Source organism: Monodelphis domestica, chromosome 2 (assembly GCF_027887165.1).
Source record: "Monodelphis domestica isolate mMonDom1 chromosome 2, mMonDom1.pri, whole genome shotgun sequence".
NCBI classification, from domain to species: Eukaryota; Metazoa; Chordata; class Mammalia; order Didelphimorphia; family Didelphidae; genus Monodelphis; species Monodelphis domestica.
In genome coordinates, this window is record NC_077228.1 from 164,361,955 (window position 1) to 164,384,509 (window position 22,555).

The 22,555-nt window shown below is 40.9% G+C and overlaps 1 protein-coding gene across 3 annotated transcripts; it reads right to left on the reverse strand.

The window, feature by feature from the left end:
• Positions 1–407: 407 nt before the first annotated feature.
• Positions 408–22,493, reverse strand: NCSTN (nicastrin). Of its 3 annotated transcripts, none has more exons than XM_007481646.3 (17): positions 22,361–22,493; positions 21,084–21,188; positions 14,250–14,373; positions 13,726–13,844; positions 12,736–12,881; positions 9,665–9,815; positions 9,218–9,324; positions 8,711–8,863; positions 7,809–7,913; positions 7,510–7,587; positions 5,185–5,357; positions 3,771–3,873; positions 3,428–3,520; positions 2,962–3,049; positions 2,538–2,692; positions 2,067–2,279; positions 408–1,137 (listed from the first exon to the last, which is right to left on the reverse strand). In XM_007481646.3, exons 1-17 carry the CDS (start codon positions 22,491–22,493, stop codon positions 1,015–1,017), a joined length of 2,169 nt encoding a protein of 722 aa, XP_007481708.1. In that variant the 3' UTR covers positions 408–1,014. The 3 variants fall into 3 exon arrangements, with proteins under 3 accessions (XP_007481708.1, XP_001379384.2, XP_056672137.1); XM_001379347.5 differs by having other exon boundaries at positions 9,218–9,327; XM_056816159.1 differs by lacking the exon at positions 22,361–22,493 and adding an exon at positions 22,101–22,178 and having other exon boundaries at positions 9,218–9,327.
• Between the last annotated feature and the right edge of the window lie 62 nt (positions 22,494–22,555).

Here is a 22,555-nt window from a genome sequence, read left to right on the forward strand (position 1 = left end):
CACAGCTAGTAAGTGTCTGATGCTGGATTTGAACTCAGTTCTTTCTGACTCCAGGACTAGCAGTGAGATATCTAGCTTCCCCCCCAAACCAACCTTAGTCCAAAGCCAACCCCTAGCCCTACTCTCTTATAGAATCTTGCCCTTTCATTAGTTCAAAAAGCCACATGCCTGGGCAAAATGGAGGGGTCACTAAGAAAAAATGATGTTTCGTGAGTTTCTAAGGCAATAGGTCTCAGGTTACTCCCTCTTCCCAAATTTCCATCCTTTTCATCAAAAGTCTATTCTTAGGGACTCTTCAGAAACCCAGAGAACAGTGGGGTAACCAACAGTCAGGAAGGTCTCTCAGTTCCTTAACTCATTACCTCAACTTCACTGAAGGAGAGATCCTGAAAGAATAAGGTACAGGCTACATGGGATAATCTGTTTTAATGAAATTGACTATTTATATATGTACAAAACCAACAACAAAAGATATTACAATTTAAGAAAAAAATACAATTGACCATCACTGGTCAAAGAGGGAACCCGACCCTGTGGCACTCCAACCCCAGATGTGTTATCTAAGGGCTTAGAAGAAGCTCGCTGGGAAATAGGAATCAAGCTCAGCCCACAAAGGTTTCCTTCCATCCTAGCTAAGAACCACATAATTCAATGCAAAAATTCCCTCTCCTCACCCCCACTTATTCCTGGTACAGGGGTGGTAGCTAAGAGGTAAGGGTGAGGATAAGGGGAAGGGAAGGCAGGCAGCAAGAAAAGAAAGTTACTGGAGATGGCACCCTCATTTTGTAATTCCAGAATGGAGGAAGGGAGGAAAAGAGGAAGGTAGGAAAAAGAAAAGGGAGGTAATATTTGTCTGCTTGTCTGTCTCTTGTGTAGGACAGTCCCGCTCCTGCCCATTAGACTCAGTCTGGCCAGAGGAGTTTCCAGTGTCGACCTAGTAGTTTGTGCCCTGGAGGGAGACTGGCCATCCAGGAAAGGATTTGGAGAGCTGGAAGGGAGGAACTTGGTCTCCCATCAGTAAGACACAGCTCCTGGTTCTCGAGGGGTGGTGAACAGGATATCAGCTTTGGCATTGATGAAGTAGGTAATGATGAGAGAGACAAAGAGGATGCTGAGGCCCACAATCAGGGTGACAAACTATATGGAGGGAGGTCAAGGAGACAAAAGAGACAATCAGAATTAAGAGCAGCATGAAAAAGTATGCTTTGGGATAGATTCATTCTTGTACTTAAATCTTAACTATACTATTAACTACTAAAGCAGAGACACAGTTTGTATTTCTCAGAAAATATTAAAAAATCAACTGATCTAGAACCAGAGATGAGACATCATAGGATCACTGATTTTAGAGCTAGAAGGAAGCTTAATTTAGAATAAAGGTTCTTTACTTACGATCCATTAATTTTTTTAAAGATATTTTAATAACTATTTCAATATAATTGGGTTCCTTTGTAATACTATGTATTTTATACATTTTGAAATATTATTCCAAAAAAGGACCTGGAATGCATTACCAGACTGCTAAAAAGGGTCCATAACACAAGAAAGATTAAGAACTCCTGGCTTATGGCAGCTAAATTGCTCCATGGGTGGATAGCCAGGCCTCGAAGCTCAGAGATATAAAGTGATTTGTCTAAGGTCACATTAATAAGCGACCAATCAAGGACTTAAGCCCAAGGCCTCTGGCCCCAAGTTCAGTGCTCTTTCAACATGACAATTCAGTCTGTCACTCTTTTGGGACAAAGGTATCTCAAACTCCAAAGATCACCAACATAATCTCTAAAGACTCTCACTATGGAGGCAAAATGATGTAGAGAATGAAATTTCATCTTGGACTAGGACTGAAAATTCTTTCCCAGTTGGGTAAGGTAGCCATGGATAGAGATACAAAGGTTGCTGTTAGGAAAAGGAAACAGTGACCAGACTACTGTTGGAGGTGGATGATACAGTCTCTTCCAAAACGACACTCTGCCTCCCAAAAAGAAATAGAGTACTCATCTCTTCCTCCAGCCTGCTCTTATTCTCTTGTATTTCTCCACCCTTGTCCCAAGTCCTCAGGTCCTCACCTCAAGCTCCTTGCTAGCTACAAGAAAAATGCGGGCACGGATGTCTTTCCAGCGGCTTTCTGTCCAAGTAGAATATTCAGAGGATTCCCACTGCTGCAGCTCAAAAGCAGGAGACACAGCCTTGACAAGTCTTGCTGTGGAGCGCACACACTGAGAGAGTCTACTTGTCCCACTGGGGTCCACAGGGCCTTGTACCCATGCATACTCGTACAACTACACACAGAACAAGATTTCATATCTGAATCCATCATGCCCTTTGACCTTTACACCAGACTTTCCCCTCTGAACAGCCAATAGTGTAGATAGCCTCACTCTCCACCCTCCTTACCACTTAGGCCAGTTTAAGAGTTGATCATGGTCTATATCATTCCCTCTAACAACCTAATTCAACTCCCTTGGTCCTATATTGGAAAGAGGTCCAGCTCTAATAAGAGAAACACCTTCACAGCAACCCTCTATCCCCAGACTCACATCCTTGTTTGCATCTTGAGTCTTCTTTGGATCTTGGCACTCCTCCCGGGTAAGGTTGACCACAGTGCCAGTCAAGTTTGCCAGTACATACTGCACCACATAGGTGGTATTGATGGGGCTGGAAACGGCAATGTAATGCTGGAGGGGCCCATCTCCTGATTAGGGGAGGGGGGGAGTAGTAAGAACCAGGAAAAAGAAGGTTTGGATGGTATATAAGGAAAAGACAACAGACACAGGCCAGAAAAAGTTCAAATGAATAGACAGAAAAAAGAAAGGGTTAAGGAAAAGGGATAAAGTAAAGAAGGGAAACAACAGTATTGAAGAGGGAGAAAAATGGAATCAAGGCTAAAGCAACTGAAATGACTCCACCTCCCTGTTCCTACTCTCTTTGCTCAGAAGTTTCATCCTTGCCTCTGCCACTTACCCAGGAAGACCTTCAGATCCTGCTTGATAACTGACTGGAACCACGAGTTGTTGGCTTTAACCAGGAACCCATAGAGCAAGCGAGAAACCTGGGATCAATGAAGAGAGGGGGTCCCACCAGCTAAATTCCAGGTATGGGTATGGGCAAGGGATGGGGAAATCAGAAAATTTATCATTGGGTCCAAAGAAAAGAGGACAGGGAGAAGCCTGGTCAGATGAATTCTAGAACTAAGAAAGTGGTTGGCACGTAAGAAATGAGAATGAGGTCTTTATGGATGCTCCCTAAGGAAATGTGTCATGAGTCCTTACTGGCAGAAGCCAGACCATCTGAATCCTGAGACTCTGGGGGAACATGCAGGGGGTGGTGAGGGACAGGGGGCAGCCTGCTGTGTAAACACACAGAGACAGAAGGGAGGGGTAGGAGAGCCCTGGTATCTTGCCAGGACTAGAGCCCCATCTGCTCTTACCGTTTTTGGATCAGCCTCAACAGCGGTGTAGTTGGTTCCCCCTGCTAGCTGGTATAGTGCACGGCCCAGCACTGTGGCCACAGCTGCCAAGGACTGGGGAAGGTTGAAAGGAGAAATGGGGCTGACAATCTCAGGCAAAACTTACCTTTCCTGCCTATATCCCACCCAAGCACTTAAATCTTAGCTCATCTTCAACCCAAATCCTGTGCTTTCTCTCCACTACACCCAAATGTCTTATTTCAGCAGTGGTTCTTTCCATTCCCTTACCTACAGACATACCAGGTTCTTAATGTTCACCAGAATGTCACCTGGCTCCTTCAAAGCCCTCCCACAGTTGGGTTACCTTGGCTGTATCAGTCACAAAATCCATGGCCTCATCAGGCTTCAGGCTTGCAGGATACTTCAGACCAATGTTCTCTGGGGTATCATAGATGCTCTGGTAATACCTGCCAGGAGGGGCCAAAGTGAGTGTGGATGGCCTTTGGACAAGGTCAAGCCCTTGTCCCTCAACTCTCCCATGTCTCAATATTTCACTTTTCATCCCCCTTGGGGTAGATGTGTTGACATATAAGAACAGTGCTGAAGAGAGGGAGAAGATATAATAAGGGAACAGTACAGCAATAGGAGTTTTAGGAAAACACAAAGGATTTCCTGATAGTTAAGGCTGGAAGACTTAGGAATGGGCAAAAAAGGGCAATTTGGAAGATGGACAAGAACCTGCCAACCTGAGAATCTAGAATATAATGCTGTAGAAAAATTTGTTTATAATCATGTGACCTTCAAGTTTATAAAGGACCTCTAGTCTTCACTATTAGTAAAAGCCCTAGGCTGCCTAGTGAACTACATCAGTCTGATAAACACACTGAAAATATATATACCAATGCACAGATAAACTCTCAATCCATAGAGTGAATAGGGGTAATGAAAGTGATTCATTGATTTGAATTCAATGAAAAGAAATTCACTTTGCACCAATCCTGACCCTGAGTAAGTGGACACAGGTACTCCTGGCTATGATGCACTCCCTATCTGGGAGGGCTCTGGGCCTAACTCATTTCCCTTTGCCCAATTTGACCTGTTGTAGGAAGTTGGTTGGAGAGAGACTCAAAGTCAGAGAAAAAAGCCAATCTCCATAAGCTTTATTCTTAGCAAACTGTAGCCTCATTTGCAACCAGGTATTGTGGTGGATAGTGAGTTATTATTATTATTATTATTGATGGGGACAGGGAAGGAAGCCAAATAAGGCTTATTGGTCATGGCCATATTAATTATCTCTGCTTTCCTCCCAGTTGTGAAGGACTCTTTCTCAATCTACAGTACCACTCAGAGAGACCCCCTAATTACTGTCCCTCCCCCAAATCATTCCACAGTACTCCTGCTTGGGCTACTGCCCTCTGCTGGTCATAGACCTTTTACAGAGTCTGGCTGAAATACTGCCTTAAGGAATGGAAATGTACAGCTAAGATGACAGGGAGGATTAGCATGATTATTAGAGAAAGGTGCCAGAAAGAACTTTACAACTCAAACGGAAGGGCTGGGTGGGAAAGCCCTGGAACCATACCAGGGTTGGAGCCTACTAAACTCAAGGTGGGGGGATTTGAGTCAACCTGAGCATTGAGTTTAGAGGACCACATGAAAGGAAAAAAACATTTCATCTCTCTCAAGTAAAGAAGGCCAAAGTCTCTTCCTCCTTTCTTGGGTCCCTGAATTCAGAGCTACTTCTCAAAGTGGAAAACAGGGCAAGGGGTATTGGATACCTGTTGGAAAAGGAGTGAGAATAATCAGTAAGCACAACCCCAGAGATGTTTTGGCCACGGAGAAACCTCTGTAGTGAGGATGGTGGAAGAGAACGTGGTGGGTTCACATCTTGCATTGTAACATTAGGGACACCAATGCTGCTGTTCCTCAATATAGTCAGGAGATTCTGGACCTAGAGAGGTGATGTGAGAGGCAGAAGAGAAGGGGAAAGATGCACAGGTTAGTAAGACTCATGGAATCTGAGCAATGGAAAAGACCTCTGAAGCCATCAAGTCTAACCATGCTTGAGCAGGAAGAGAAAAAGGAAAAGCAGGACCTTCTGAAAGTTTCTTAAAACTACCCATATGAAATCTCTTATAATAAGAGAGATACAAATCAAAACAACTCTGAGGTGTCACCTCACACCTAGCAGATTGGCTAACATGACAGCAACATTTGGCAAAGTTGGGACATTAATGCATCGCTGGTGGGGTTGTGAATTGATCCAATCATTTGGGAGGGCAATTTGGAACTATGCCCCTAGGGTGCTAAAAGACTATCTGCCCTTTGATCTAGCCATAGCACTGCTGGGTTTGTACCCCAAAGAGATAATAAGGAAAAATACATGAACAAGAATATTCATAGCTGCACTCTTTGTGGTGGCAAAAAATTGGAAAATAAGGAGATGCCTTCAATTGGGGAATGGCTGAACAAATTGTGGTATATGTTGGTGATGAAATACTGTTGTGCTCAAAGGAATAATAAAGTGGATGAATTCCATGGAAACTGGAACAACCTCCAGGAAGTGATGCAGAGCAAAAGGAGCAGAACCAGGAGAACATTGTACACAGAGACTGATACACTGTGGTACATTTGAATGTAATGGACTTCTCCATTAGTGGCAATGCAGTGATCCTGAACAACCCAGGGGGATCTATGAGAAGAGAACACTATCCACATTCAGAGGAAAAGTTGGGGGAGTAGAAATACCCAAGAAAACAACTGCTTGATTACATGGGTCAAGGGGGATATGATTGGACCCTAATTGAACATCCTAGTGCAAACATCAACAACATGGAAATAGGTTCTGATCAAGGTAACATGTAATACCCAGTGGAATTGCGCATCGGCTATGGGAAGGGCAGGGGGAGAGGAGGGAGGAATAGAATATGATTTTTGTAACCAAGGAATGTTTGAAATTGACCAAATAAAAAAAATTAATTAAAAAAAAAAACCTACCCATATGGCATAAGCTTGGACAGTTCTTACTTTGCTGCAATTCAATGTCCAGACCTGATGATAGGCATGATCAAGGCCATTCTAGGTCTGAATTCTTCTAGCCTCCTGGGCCAAGGCATTCTGAATATCTTTCCACTTTACATAGAAAGAAACTGAGATGCAGGAAGAAGGAAAGAACTGTTTATGAGCCAGAGGCAGAGGGCCAAGAATGAAACCCAAGCACATTAGGTTGTAGGCTGAGGGTTTCAATTATCACCATCATCAAACCCTTATTGAACACCTATTATGTGTTAAATTCTATACTAATTCATGAGGACTCAGACTCAGCCCTCAACCTGGAGTGACTTATTATCAGTCTGGAAAACAGGATTCAAAAATAAAAGTATAAAGACTAGGAAGAATATGCTAAATGCCAAGTGAGAGGCAAAGACTATAGGTAGGAATTCATAGGAAAGTGACCAATAATTGGGCCAGTCATGAAAAAGCCCCAAGGCAATGGGATTTGAGCCATTCTTAAAAAGAAAGGTAGCATTTACACAAACTGAGGAGAATAGGGAGGCAGTTCCAAGCAGGATAAATAGCTCATACCTAACCTTGCTCCAACTTTGAGATAAGGGAGTTTTCGGGTTGGATATTTACAACAATAATAAGAGAAGGAAATGAAAAGCTCTTCAAAGAGGAAATAGGAGAGATCCATCCCCCTCTAATAGGTAGTCTCATACTACTGAAACATGTTAAATGTTCTCCCCAGGGTTTGAAATTAGCAGGTAATTAATCAACAAGTATTTATTAAGGCCCTACTGTGTGCCAGGCACTGTGCTAGGATAGAAATACCATGAAATGGAACAAGCTCTAATCACACGGAGCTTATATATTAATGGAAGGAGATAAGAAGTACAAATATTAATATATGCAGTATAAATATATACAAAGTAATTAAAGACAAGGGCCTCTGGAAGAGAGGAAGCCAGCAGTTATGGGAGATCAAGAAAGGCTTCACAAAGAAGCACAGTATTCTGTCTTTATCCTCCTCTCAACCTAAGGCTCTCAGGGTAGGTGGGGCAATGTCTTAAGTTGTGTGAACAAGGAATGGAAGACGAGGTTACCTCCATACGAATGGATTCATCTCTCTGTGACATAGGGTCTGTATGCATCCACAAATCTGAAGAATTCCGTAAGGCTACCTATGGATAAAGAACAGGAATCAGCAGCAAAACTGAGCCCTCTTAGTTCAGGACCCCACCCTGAGGGGAGAAGAGAAAGATGCCGGAGTAGGGGAACTGAAGAAAAATTCAAGAGACAAAGGATCAGAGGGAAGAGACAAAACTTGAAGGAGACAGGAAATGGGGAGAATACATCAAGGAAACAAAAGGATGGGAGTGGGTAAGAAAAGCAAGCCACATACCTGTCCAAGTTCCACAAATGAATGTATATTCTCCAGCAGGACAGGAAATTTGCCCTTTTCCATGTCATACACCATTCGTGAGCTACCAATGTAGTCAAAAGTCTCCTATGAAACAAAATGGGAGAGAATGAGAATAATATCATTGAGATGGGGCAGCCACAGAGAGTACAAATGATCATAGCACCAGTTTGTTCCTCAAGCTAAAGGCTCGCAACATCCCAACCCAGGGTCAACTTGCCACAGCAATGAGACTCTGAAGTTGCCCTCATATCACCTCTGTTGGAAGAAGCATGACCCTCTCTTAGATGGGTCCCAGCACAAGAGCCAGAGGAAGCCCAGTAAAGGAGAGGCAGCCATAGGGGAGCCCTTAGGGGAACATCAGCTGTGAAGCACCTATTTTTTTCTCCCCCTCTCCTCAATACCTCTGCCCTCACTGTTGCTACCACATTCTATAGCCAAGATCCAGCACTAGCATCAAGAACAATCTCCCGGCCACTAAAGAGGAGGAGCCAGCAAAGACACTGAGTTTGGAGAGTTGAGGAGAAATACTGTGATATCAGGCTTGCCAATATTCAGTGAGAATCCCCAATGAAAAGATCAAAACCACCTGACTCTAGGGTTTGAAGAAGAAGGGTAGCAAAGAAGGGCAGAGGCAAAGGAGGAAAGAGATGAAGATATTCAAATCTAAGATGAGATGGAAAAGTGTGCCAAGTTACCAAGAGGCTCCCAAGCTGATCTGCCCTTTGAGCGAGCATATACCAACTCTATGAAGGACTGATACCCCTCAGCAACTATCTGGTGAATGACATTGGAACACAGGAGCAGGGCTTTCACTCCCTCTCTAGTCTAAACTCAAATGCTTTAGAACACAAGCCATTTTACCAGTCAGGGAGGGCCCTCACCCCTTGGAAGAAAACAAACATAACATTCCGGGGCAGAGTTGCCACATCTGGTGCCTTCTGCAGTGCTTCAGCTGCAGCCAGCTGGGTGACGAAAGAACCAACAGCACTCTCAGCCCCAGGAGCCACATTCCAGAAGAATGATCGACTGTCCAACTGGATATAGCAAAAAGAAGGGAGAGAGAAGGGAAGCTTTTAGTAGCATGCCTTCCTCAAGCTATGAAAACTTCCCAATTTAGGTGCTATGAGCCCTTGTCTTCTACTCAAGGGGACACATCTCTTTGTGCTAAGAATAAAACCAATAGTTCTATTGAATGGCTCCAACCTTTAAGCAAGACACTGCCTCTTTTGAATGTCCTGATTCACCTAGGTCCCTACTATAATTGTCCTGTGGTATTAAGGCCTGACATTCTTGAGAGAAGTCTGTACCATGCCAACCAACTCCATCTTACCCACTAATAGATATTGCTTCCTCTTCCCACACTTAATAGTGTCTAGACCGGCACTGACCTTGGTGGCAGCGATGATGACCTTGTCCCCAGGCTCTAACGTCCCAGATATATTCAAAGGATTCAATGTATTCCACACGTTGAAGTCAGCCAGGGGGTCACAGACAACTTCTGGAGAGGACAGAGATTATCTGGGATGGGGAGGTGGGGCACAAAGGAAACAGGGAAGGCTCCTTTGACCAGATCCTCCATCTCTTCCAGGTCTTATTCTCTGCCACACACCACCCTCTACTGTCTTGTAAGAAAAGTATAAAGCATGCAAACTGGTTGTGGAATTACTGATATATTGGTTAGAGCTGCTGGGCTCTGTACCATATCATTGTTTGAGGAAGTCTTCCAGGAATGTACAACCTTACCAGTCTAGGGTTGTTTTCCTTTTGGCCACTCCTGTGCCCTAATGCCATCTGCTAATGCCACGAATACCCCTGCCCCTAGGCCCCAGACCCACCTGGGTTGATGCTGAATGTGCTTTGGATGGCACTGCGCCGCATGCAAGTGACTGTGCTGGTGACAGCATGCATGTGTGAGAAAAGCTGCATTGCACACAGTGGGTAGGTAGGGGCAGATCCATTCACTCCCCGGTTGTGATCCCAATAACACTAGAGGAAAGAGAACCATTGAAATAAAGGGTTAGAACTAGTGAACTATTCCAAAGACCTCCTCCTCTGTTTCACATGAAAAGAACTCTTGCCTGCACCATTTAAGAAAAGGTCTCCAAAATGCTAGCCTGGGCCAGGAAGCTTTGTCATTATTTTATGAGAGTAAATTGTAAATTTATATTTAAGCTTTAATGCTTTCTTAATTTAGGCCTTCAATGGAAGACTAAGTTTGTCATTATCCTCAAATTCAGTTTGTCTACTAGGTCAAAAGAATTGTCCTTCATTTGACTAACTTTTAAGTCTAAGGTATGGTTAAGTAGTATTAGTGTTTTATATTAAACTTAAGGTTGAATTGAAATTCGTGTTTTGGATAACTAGCTATCATTAAGTTCGATAGGTTTTTTACTTCTACTATAAAATCTCACTATTTTGCTACATAGCCGAGTTGGTTCAAATTAACTGTTTTATAGTAGCTCACTTAATTTTGGGGAGTCAGGCATAATTCTTTTTGTCTGTATTAACTAGCTAAATCATTATGCAAAAGGTACAAGGACTAATCTTTGCTTTGTGAAGATTAAATTTAACTCTTCCCTGATTGTGAAAATGAAATTAATTAACTCTCCCCTGATTGTGAAGATTAAATTGTAACCCCTACCTATTTTTAGATTTAATCACCAAAAGTGTAAATATCCTACTTAATCAGTAAGTGGGAGGTCTGTGACCCACATGTGCAATAGTGGGTGACAATCAGAATTGACTGACTGCCTCCTGGGCAGTCCTAAGTTAGCTTTAGACCATGATTTGTCCACGTAAAAATTAGGGAGAGGCACAGGAAATGACGCAAGAGAAAGTGTCTTTAAAAGGGAGTGACAACTTCTTGAGTGGAGTTCTACTGACAGTTCTTTCTTTGGAGTGGAGGCTGGACCTGAGTCGTGGTGAGTGAAAGGCTGACTCCTTTCATATTAGATTTTCTGAAGAGACTAGCCTCTTGAGAGAGACTTCCCTAGGTCCTTGGCTTTGCCAAGGCCTAAGGACTAATTCTCCCTGCCTGGGTTGAGCCAGAGGCCGGGAGTAAATTACTTAGTGCTTAGGCTAGATATCTTAGCCTATCCTCTCTCTCATTTTCTTACTTCATTCTATATTTTGTAAATAATTCTCTTTTGGAATAAATTAATTTCCTGGCAACCCTATTTTAAGTATAATCTAGTCCAACCTTTTTATAAAATTAACCCTTTTCCCCCCATACAGCTTTTATGTGCTATTAATAAGTCTTTCATTTTTCCCTTTTGGTACTATTATTATTGCACCTATTGTATCTATTCTATCACCTTTACTAGGAAGGTTTTACTGGTTTGGGTTAATTTAGAATTAGTTGATTTGATATATATTAGAACTATAGTTAGCTTAAAATGGTCAGAATTAACGGAAATCTTTTAGGTATAAGCTAAATGCTTTAAAGTTAAGTTACATTTTGATATTCCAAGTACACTTACCGTGTTACGACTTTTCTCCTCTTTTATTTAATGAAATTATTAGTAATATTAGTGAATTATATTGAGGATGGTGATGGGTGATTTGTGCAGACTCTATTGCCTATTTCAATTAAGTTCTCTATTCTTAATTTACTTCTAAATCCTCCTTCAAGCATTTTAGTTTCATAATGTGATTTGTTGTTCTCTAGGACAGAGAATGTAAGCCCATTTCTTTTCCTTTCACATGCTGTACACCTTAACCTAACATTTTTAATGGAAAAATAATTTTGTTTACTATTTGGCTTTTTTCAGGTGGGCTGATGATGGCAGTATATAGGCCTGGGCCAGGTAGCTGGGTGCCAAAGATTACTGGTTTAATGTGGCTAGACTCACATAATAGAAACCCTTCCACTTTAGTTTTCCCAGGTTAACTCAGAGACCTCTGCTTTACTAGATTCCAATGGGCTTCTTCTCCTAAGAATCTGCCTTCAACTCCTATCCAACAATAAAAAGTAATACAGTAGGGATCATCTAGAGTGCAAATGGTCAGGAAGGACAAGAACACACTCATAGGCCTTTCTCAGGGTATTCTATATCATAAAAAAAATTCAACAAACATTTATTAAGCATCCACAGTATGCTAGACACTAAGGAAAATACCAAGTTTATATAAAATACAGTCCTCTGCAGATGGGAAAATGCTTATGTTCTCTGTATGCTCTATTCTGTAAGGATAATTTAGGGTCGTGATCTAGTCTAAATTTAATTTTTGGTCGCCAGGGAATATCCCAAATAAAACACCCAAGTCAGCTGGAAATTTATGGTGATTTTAATTAATATAGAGAAAAGAAATTAAGGAGAAGGGAGAGGGAAAAGGTGTAGGATTTCTCCTGCCTGGCCTGAACCAGGGAGAAGATTAGGGGCTTTCTCTAAGAAGATAGTTTTTTGAAGGTAAAGGAGAAAGTATCAGCCTAAACTCCAAGAGAGCTCAGCTAAGATGCCTGAACATGAACTAGCTACTCAGCTTCTCCCAGTATAATATCAAGAAAAACTCACCGCCAAACTGGACAATAGCTGCAGCCACACCAAGATGCCAAGATGCCCAGCATGCTGCCGCCAGCCACCTCTCCACCGTCCAAGAGGCCGGAGAGAGGAAGTGAAGCGAAATATATAGACTTCATCACTTTCCTGCGTCTCACCTGTACCAATGGTAGCTTAAGCTTGACTTAGGACAGCACAGGGATCTGTCAGCTGTTTCTGATTTGTCATTTGCTAGCACATGTCTGTCATAGACCATCCTCCTAAATACTTAATCCTTAAATATGGGTGTAGACATTCCTGATTTTGTTAGACTAAGTAGGGTGGAGTAATCTAAAGTTCACAATTCTCAAGCAATTAGAAATGCAAGAGGAAAAAGGGAGAGGAAAAGAAACAGACTGCATTGTTACCTGCTTGATAACCTGTGTTTCATTCTCATCTTCTAGCAGAAAGATGGGGAAGTCAAAATCTTCATAGGCTAACCCATTGCCAAGTTGGTTCCAATTTCCTTCTTTGCAGTGGGCATACTCTGACCCATAAGAGTTAGAGTAGATACCTGAGAGGAAGAGGAATCCAGTACTAAAGAGTGTGACATGTAATACAAAATGAATATATCTTGAGAGCCTAGTGTTTAAAGGAGCTGGCACAGTTCCCAGAGATGAACCATGGTACCAATAGGAACCAAGTTATCCATCTTGAAATCTGAGTGTCTTTGGAATGGAGTGGATGGAAAGGATGAGGCAATATTATTGTCTATGATGTAGATCAGGGGTCCCCAAACTTTTTACACAGGGGGCCAGTTCACTATCCCTCAGACCGTAGGAGGGTCGAACTATGTTGGCTGTGATGGGCCTGTCACACCTTGCACAGGCCCATCACCACCACCACTATACTGGGCAACAGTATACACAGTACAGAATCCCCTCCCCCAGATTGCCACTCACCATGCTAACGTCTTCCATTGTGCAGCCACATAATCCTTTGCGAGGTGCCTCATTCTCGTTCAGTTACTCTTAGAACAAGGCGCCACACAAAGGATTATGTCATCAGTAGTACTGTACGTGAGCGACACTGCACTCTGCAGCACCACCACATACAGTGCTCCTCTCAATGACCACCAATGAAAGAGGTGCCCCTTCTGGAAGTGTGGTGGGGGCCAGATAAATGGCCTCAGGGGGTCACATGTGGCCTGCGGGCAGTAGTTTGGGGACCCCTGGTGTAGATGGTCATTTAAGTGAACACATACGCATATCTAGCACACCACATTTCTCACAATCATATATACACAGATATTCATATGCATTCCCTTTAAAGATCCTCTTGGGGCAACAAATGACCAAATCAATGGCATTCAAATAACAAGCCATGGATAGTAGTGCCTGGCTTTTCAGGGCTCTTACCAAAGCCATCATTAGGGCATTCAAGGCTGGGAGAGAAACCATCTTCAGGACTGGGTTTGGCAAGAGCCACAGCAAGACCAGAGATTCGTATGGTTCCCTTCAGCTTCTCCATCACTTTCCTAGAACAAGAAGAAATATTGGGATAGAGGAAGAGAGAAAAAAAAGTGTCAAACAGTCCAACATCCCTGACTCTCTTCCTTTGAAGAGTTAAAAATATCTGACTGGAGAGTTAAGCTATCTTTCCTCATTTAGCCCTATTGTGGGATCTCTGATCCTAAACCTAATCCCAGCTTCTCGTGACTCTGGATAATGCTGGCTGCTATCCCTCTACCCAAACACTCCCAAGCTAGATGACAGATCTACTTTCAGGATCATTGAAAAGGTTCTTTTAAAATCTTTAACATTTTTCAAAAGGACCTAACACCAGGAAAGTCAAGGGTAGTACCCATCTTTCAAAGCTGGGAGGGGACTCATATTTTCCTCTGCTTGTTCACCTTTTCCAGGAATGCACACCCAGACCTCACCTTGTAAAAAGGTTGCCTTCCAGCAGTACCATGTAGGGTGGATTAGGGCCTTCAGTTAAAACCCACTCCAGGTCTTCCTCCTCTTCGACTACGTGGATTACTCCTGTGTCCCCACTAATGGAAGCTGCAGGGACCAGACAGAACAAAGTAAAGAACCCAGAATTTATTCTATTGAATATTTCACTGGGCCAGCATGCACTGAAACTTATACAAGTGTGGGGAAATGGAACTATCTTTAAGCTAATATTTAATAGCTAGATCATTCTCAATTCACCTGAAAATTTGCAGTAATAAGGAAGAGAAAGGATTGTCTGCTAGACATGTGGATGAAGTGGTCATGGGAATCAGTGAAAAGAGGATCATGGAAGCAAAAGATAGCTATAGCCTTCACTACCTCACTCATCTTTGTTTTATCTACACTTAACTATCTTACTTAAAACACCCAAAATTCACAAGCCCATATCTATTAAATGAAATTATATCAACAGATCAACAAATATTTACCAAATGCATACTATGTACCAGGTAGATGCTAGAGGCTGGAGATATAAGTAAAAAAGAAAAAAAAATCCTTATAAGTGAGGCCCTTACATTATAATGGGAGAAATGTGTACACATATAAAGCTTAATATATACAAAGTAGATTTAAAAAAAAAAACACTAAGGTACTTTGGGAGGGATAGCATTAACAGTTGGGGGATGGAGGGAAAATCTGAAAAGATTTATGAATAAGATGGTGTCTGGGAGCAGCTAGGTAGCTCAGTGGACAGAGTCAGGCCTGGAGAAGGAAGGTCTTGGGCTCAAATCTGATCTTAGACACTTTTAAACTGTGTGACCTTGGCAAATCACCTAACCCCCAACTGTCTCACCCAATCACTCTTCTGTCTTGGAACCAACAGTATCAATTCTAAGACAGAAAGTAAGGTTATTGTTTTTTTTAAATGCTATCCGAGCTGAGTCTTAGAGGATGAGAGAGATGTTCTAAACTGAAGTGAAGAGAACGTTCCAAGAATGCAGACTAGCCACTTCAACAGCAGGGAGATGGGAGATGGAGAGTCATATGTGTTTGGAGAAGACAGAGAGAATAAAGTCTAGTCTGTCTGGTTCAAAGTTTTACTTTGGCAACAGTGTAGAGAATGGACTTAAATTGAAAGACTTGAATGAAGGAGACAGACAATCAGAAGGCTGTTGAAATAAACTAAGAGAGAAGTGACAAGAGCCTGAACTAAGGTAGTAGCTGTGTGAGTGGAAAGAAGGGATCAGATACATGAAATGTGAAAATAGAAATAGTAATAAGATTTAGCAACTGATTGGATATATGGGTAAGGGAGAGCAAGGAATTGAGGATAATGCCAAAGTTACAAGCTTGCAATAGAATGATGGTTGTGCTTTCTATAGAAATAAGGAAGTACATTTTTTAGAAATAAGGAAGTACGGAAGAGAGGAGGTTTGGGGCAAAATGTGTTGGGTTTTGGATATGTCAAATCATCCAGTTTGAAATGTACAGCAGGAAACTGACAATATAGAGCCTAAGCTTAGGGGATTGACTGGAACTAAAGAGTCATATTGATCTCTCTCTCCTCTTTCTATAATCTAGATATGTATCTATTTTATTATATACACATGTATGTATCTATATGTATTACATGTGTGTAACTAAACATACATGTTTAATACATTAAATAATATCGTATGTCTATATATATTTGTACTGAGATATAGCTATACATCATATACATATATACACATATGCATTGAGATCACAGTTAAACCTATGGGGCTGATTAAATTATCAAAAGGGAATATAGGACTTCTTAAGCTAGGGTTTGTGAACTTTTAAAACTTCTTTGGTAACTATTTCGATATAACTGGTTTTCCCTATAATCTTATTTATTTAAAACTATTATTCTGAGGAGTCTGTTGGTTTCACTAGACTGCCAAAGGGCCCATGACTGAAAAAAGGTTAATAACTCATGGTATTTAAAGAAGTGAGAAGAGGCCTAGGACAAAACCATGGAGAATATGTACAATAAGGGGCATTAAAAAGGATGATGAGCCAATAAAGATGAACAAGAAGAAGCAGTCAGACAAGAGACCCAGAAGAGAAAAAAGTTATGAAAACCAAGAGAGTAGTTATATAGGAGGAGAAGGGAGTGAAATGTAGCAGAAGATTTAAGAAGAATGAAGACTGAGAAAAGGCCACCAGATCTGACCACATATATTCAGTTCTTGCCCTTCTAGCGCCTAGATTCTTGCTCTAATTTTTCCTTTGTAACTAAATTACTTAGGCCCTTATACCTCAGGTGTCTCAATGGGAACAACTGTACTTGTTCCTGGTGTGCCTCAAATGAGGATTAATTGAGAACGTTGGGATTTCTGGGCAAATGGTTTAGTAATCCTAGAGTAGAGGCCACTCCAAATTTCTCAGTGACCCACACAGACACCTCAATTTCCCCCAATGTTTCTTTCCTATCTAACGGATACTGGATACTTCATTCAAACACTATTGCTCTAGAAAATGGAATATCAGTGATTGGCATAAACAGAATAAAATCATGAGTTCTCATGCAGCTTCATATACTGCTGCTAGCTTATCTCTCTCCTAGAATATAGTTTGGGGACCCTGAAAGAATAGTTGAACATGGAAGAAAAGAACTGCTTGGTAGATAATGAACACTTGGGAAAAGTTCCAAGTTTGAAACAACTTTTACCAACATCTGAAAACACGGCAAACAAAAGGAGCCAAATTGAGGCCCCTTGTGGTCTGCAAAACCATAAGGCTGCAGAACCAAGTTGAAATGTAACTAGAACATGGTAAACATATTACAATACAGATAATATTAATTTGTGGTTTTCCAAGTAAATATATAAACTATGGTCCATTTTCTAATTGAGATTGATACCTCTACTGTAGACCACTGTAATTGCACTATATGTACCAACTTGGAGAGTAAAAAAAAAAAGGACTATGAAAGATTAATATCTTCTGCATTAATGAAGCCTGGGGAAAAGAAGTGATGAAAAACCTAGATTCTAGTCTGTGGAGCATTCCTGGTCTATTATATGACCTTAAACAATTTGCTTAACTTCTCTGGGAAATAAATGACAATCAGTTGATCTGCTCTCTAACCTCATCTCATCTAAGCTCATCTCACTATAGGAACAGAACAGAATGTATGAAAAAGAAACCCATACAACAACCCTTTGAGCTCCCTAGGGAAAGGAGTCCAATAAACAGAGGGCATTGTTATCAGTAAAACAACACCATGTCTTACTATTTCCCCAAAGGATTATCATGTTAGCAACTCCAATTAAAAAGGGTGTAGCCTGGTTCAGAGGTGGATAAACTTGGAGAGAGACTTGGACCTAGCTAGTCTGAAAAGAAAAAAAATTTTCTAATGAGAAAAGAGCCTAAATCTTGCTCCTCCTCCTTTCAGTTCAGCTTTGGTGTTCAGCTTTGCTTATAAGACCATGCTTTCTTGAACTGCTAAACTTATCTTTGTGAATTGAAAATGCTTCCATGGATACTCTCACTGAAATTCAAATCCTCCACTGAAGAAAAGAAAGGAGTCATTTTTTATAATTTTTGCAGAAAGAATAGAAACCAAGACTCGGAGAAGTGAAATAATTTGTTCAAAGGCACATATTATATGAGTTTCTTACCAGACTCTCTCCTAGAACTCATCATTTAAAAAAAATCTAACTTCCTATTTCTTTTTTAACTCTTACCTTCTGTCTTAGAATGAATACTTTGTATAGGTTCCAAGGCAGAAGACTAGTAAGGGGTAGGCAATGGAGCTAAGTGACTTGTCGAGAGTCACACAGCAGTGTCTGAGGCCAAATTTGAACCCATACTCTCCTTTCTCTAGGCTTGGCTCTCAATCCACTGAACCACCTGGCTATACCTTAACTTCCTATTTCAGAAGGAAATGGGATGTGTAGAATAAGTACTATTGGTAGAATAAGAATCAAGTAATGCGACTATAGGAGTCAATCAACCCATTCTCTCCTGAGATGTTCGTTTATATAGGAGTTATTAATACTACATTCATTTTTCCTGATAACAAAAAGATCAATGATTTCACTGATTCCCAAAAATGACTACTAATTAGCATTCTCAGAGTTTCTTCCTCATCAAACAACTCATTGCTTCTCAAAAGAATATCTCAGACTGTACACTGTGAAATTTAGATTACTCCACCCTACTTAGATCTTACTTTATGGAGAAGATGGAATTGTAATCTCCTGATTGAACAATGAAGGTACTTAGTTCTTACTTTATAGTGAAGCTAGAACTTTAAGCTAAGTCTACTTTAAGATCTTAATGCAAAAAGGTATTAAGTAATTATATAAAGGGTAAATTAATCACAAAAAGGTTAAGTAACTAACAAAAAGTGAACTTAACAAAGAAGTATTAAGTAACTCAAAAGATATCATCTAATCAAAGAAGATGAGAACTAAAGAATGGGCAGTCCTAGAGAAAAGCCTCTGATATGATTAGTAGACATGAAAATTTAGAGGAGGGGACGAGTAAAAGGTCTATATATTTCACATCACTTCCTCTCTCTGGTACCTTTGGCGGCGGAGAGGTGGCTGGTGGCAGCATGCTGGGCCTTTCAGCATCTTGGCATGGCTACAGCTATTATCTGGTTCAGTGGTGAGTTTCTGGCTGAGTTTTTCCTCCCTTACTTTCCAAACTTTATCCTCTTAGAAGCCTCTAATCTCCTTCAAGAGACCTAGTGGCGGAGATCTGAACTCCCCCTGGCACAGGCCAGGTTGGAGAAATCCTATACCTTCTTCCCTCTTTCTCCTTAAATCTTTCCCTCTATATTAATTAAATTTACCATAAATTTCCAGACTGATTTGGGTATTTTATTTGGGATTTTTTCCCCCTGGCAGGCAATTAATTTAGATTTTAAGTCACAACCCTTAAATTATCTTTACAACACTATACAAGCAATCAAAAGATCATAGATCTAGACCTAGAAGGAAATTCAGAAGCCATTCAGATTATTCATTGCCAAGTGCTAGGTACTGTCCTAAGCACTTTTGAAATAAAAATTTAAGCAAGAAAGAAAGTTATTGTCTTTAAGAAGCTTACATTCTATTCTGAAACATATGAAGAATTAAATCAAATTTATAAGAATATAAGTCATTCCCCAATTAACAAATGGTCAAGGATATGAACAGACAGTTTTCAAATAAAGAAGTCAAAATTATGAATAATCATATGAAATAATGTTCTAAATCCCTCTTGATTGGAGAAATGCAAATTAAAACAACTCCCAAGTACCATCTCACACCTATCAGATTGGCTAATATAACAGTAAAGGAAAATGATAAATATTGGAGAGGATGTGGCAAAATTGGGGAAAGGGTAGGGAGGAAGAGAAGTTTGATCATATAACTTAGGAAAACTTATGTAGAAATTTGTTAGAACATGTAATTGGTAATACATTAATTAGTTAAAAAAAAAAAAGAAGATGAAGCTTATATTCTAGTCCAAATTCCTAATTTTACAGATGAGGAAACTGAAACCTAAGCAGATTACATGACTTATTTAAAGCAAGCAACAGGGGTGGGATTTGAACCCAGGTCTTCTATTTCTGAGCCAGTATTCTTCCTATTGAATCATACTTATATGCAACAGACGTAAACTATTTTCAAAAGAAGAAATAAAAGCTATTTATAACCACTTAGAAATGTACACAGTCATTAATAACAAGGGGGAAAAAGGCAAGTTAAGAGAATCCTTAAGTACTATTTCACAACCACCAAAAAGCAAAGATTATAGGAAGACGGGCATGATAATTCATTGATACTAGATTGTTCACTCCCTTTGACCCAGATATTTAGATGGGCCTATATCCCAAAAAGCTTAATGACAGTAAGAAAAGACCTATCTTAAAAAAAAAAGTTTACAACAGGATTTCTGACAACAGAGAACTAAAAACAAAATGTGTTCCCAACAACTGAATAGGTGAATAAATTATGACATGAATTTAATGTTAGCAAGCATTAAGGAGTGACAAATGTGAAGAATTCAGAGAAATGGAAGAAATCATATGCAGTAAATCAGAGGCAAAAGATAGATATCAATACACAGATATAAAAAAGATAAAAAATCTTTATTGATATAGATTATCTATTTACAGTGACAATAATGACATCATTAATATTATTAGTATGGTATGGTAAAGGTCTGATCAAAAATGGTCATTAGTACTATAAAAAGTTAAGACACTTTTCTTTCTTTTTAAAAAAATCAATAATCTTGTTAGCTCTAGGAGGGAGGAGGGAAGAAGGAAGGGAGATAATATGGATCACATAACTTTGGAAAACTATGGAAATTTGTTATCAAAATACAATATTTTAAAAAATAAATAATCTTTTTTTGGGGGGATATATTTTGTAAAAGGATTTGTTTAGTTGTTTATTGGGAAGCATTTGTTGTGTCAAAACACAATATATCCGTAAATTTATTTTTTAAAAAGATCAATATAGGGGGCAGCTACATGGCTCAATAGATTGATAGCCAGACCTGGAGATGGGAGGTCCTGGGTTCATTTCTGGCCTCAGATTATTTCCCAGCTGTGTGACCCTGGGCAAGTCACTTAACCCCCACTGCCTAGCCCTTACCACTCTTCAGCTTTGGAACCAATACATAATATTGATTCTAAGACAGAAGGTAAGGTTAAAAAAGGGACCAACAGGTGTGACAACAGTGATTTCCCTTCTTTCCTATTCTTACCAGCTTTCCTGCTACCAGCAATTAACATGCAGTATATAGAGGCTGGAATACTAAGAATATTAACGCATGAATCTTCAACTTACACTGGCAACCAATCTGGTGAGTGGCATTGAGCAGGCGGACACAGGGAGCTGTTCTGTTCAAAGGGATGTAGATCTTCCTCTCCACAGAATTTGCTTGGCACAAACCTGAAAAGAAAGCAACAGGTGTAAGAAAGAAGCTTAAAAAAGGACGCACAGTTCCCTCACTCATCTCAGCAAGGTGACAAGAGGCCAGCTTATGTCAGCTGGAAAAATCTTGGGATGGGAGACTTAAGTTCTAGCTTTATCAGTGTCCCTAACCTATCTTGTCACATTAAGCAAATAGCTCACCTTCTCTGGGCTCAGTTTTATCATTTATAAAATGAATTATATCCACTTCATATTTCCATTTAGTTCCAAGATGGTACCTATTCTATTCACTCCTTCCAAAACCACTATTAGAAACTCAAAAGGATTATTACAAACCATGGTAGGGCAGTCATAATGGTCCCCAGGTAAGAGAAAATATGGTCAAAGGAAGCCCTGTATGTGGAATACTGATTAATTGTAAAAAGAGCTCAAATTCCATTTTTCTCTGTATTCTCAAGAGAAGAGGTGGAAATGAAGGAAAGCCAGTTATACACACAACTGTCAGATTCAGCTCTTACAACTACACCTAATACAATAGTCAATCAATAGTCAATAGTGAGGGAGTGTGGGGTTCTTCCTTCTTCGATGATTCTGAAGGACAAGAGCTCCCAACATTTGGGTTGATGAAGGACCAGAGGGTGCTTGAGAAAGTGAGGAAGCAGGACGACCTTTTAGGACCCCACAAGATGAACAATCCTACATGAAAAGCAAATCTTTGTAAGCAAACACCTGCTGCAGCACCTCCCTTGCCCAAGAAAAACAAGCCCCCCCAAACTTCAGGCTCCTGGTAATAGTGCCTCGAAGTTATGAATTGCTAAGGAATGCATGAGTCTGTCCCAATTTACTTTACAGGAGAAACTGAGGCACAATGACGGGAACAAGCCTCACCCAGTATCAACAAAAGGACTAGCCCCAGAAAGCCAAACTAACCAGGATATTAGATGGTGGCCTCAGATAACGCAACCCCTCAGACCAAAGGGCCGGATACTGGGAGGGCTGCTTCGGGGCGGGGAGGAGGCTTTAAATACTCCAGAAAGGCGGAACTTGTTTCCGGGGAACTCGGAGTAGGGGGGTTTAGGAATCGGCGGGACAGAAGACCCGAGAGCAGACAAGGGCGCCTGGGCGGTTTCAGAGTAAGGGAAGTTCTCTCAAAGAAGACCTTGGGGCTCTGGGGAGTGGGGAGGGCTCACCTGCTAGCAAAGGAACGAAGCAAAGGAGAAGGCAGGCTCGTCGGCCCCTGGAGGCAACTCCTCCGCCACCCCCAGCAGTGGCCATCTTGCCTCTCCGGGTCGCTTCCGCCTCCTGCCCCCTCCAGCCTGACATAGGCCTCTCTAGCTCGCTCGACTGTCTATCTCTGTGGCCTTCATGCGGAAGTGCGTTAGGCG

Coding starts and splice junctions, on each gene's coding strand:
- NCSTN (XM_001379347.5), bottom strand. CDS start 22,493: ATGTCAGGCTGGAGGGGGCAGGAGGCGGAAGCGACCCGGAGAGGCAAG. Junction 9,328..9,664: donor CACATTCAGCATCAACCCAG/GTGGGTCTGGGG, acceptor TGTCCTCTCCAG/AAGTTGTCTGTGACCCCCTG. Junction 3,874..5,184: donor TCTCACTCCTTTTCCAACAG/GTATCCAATACC, acceptor CCCTCCTGGCAG/GTATTACCAGAGCATCTATG.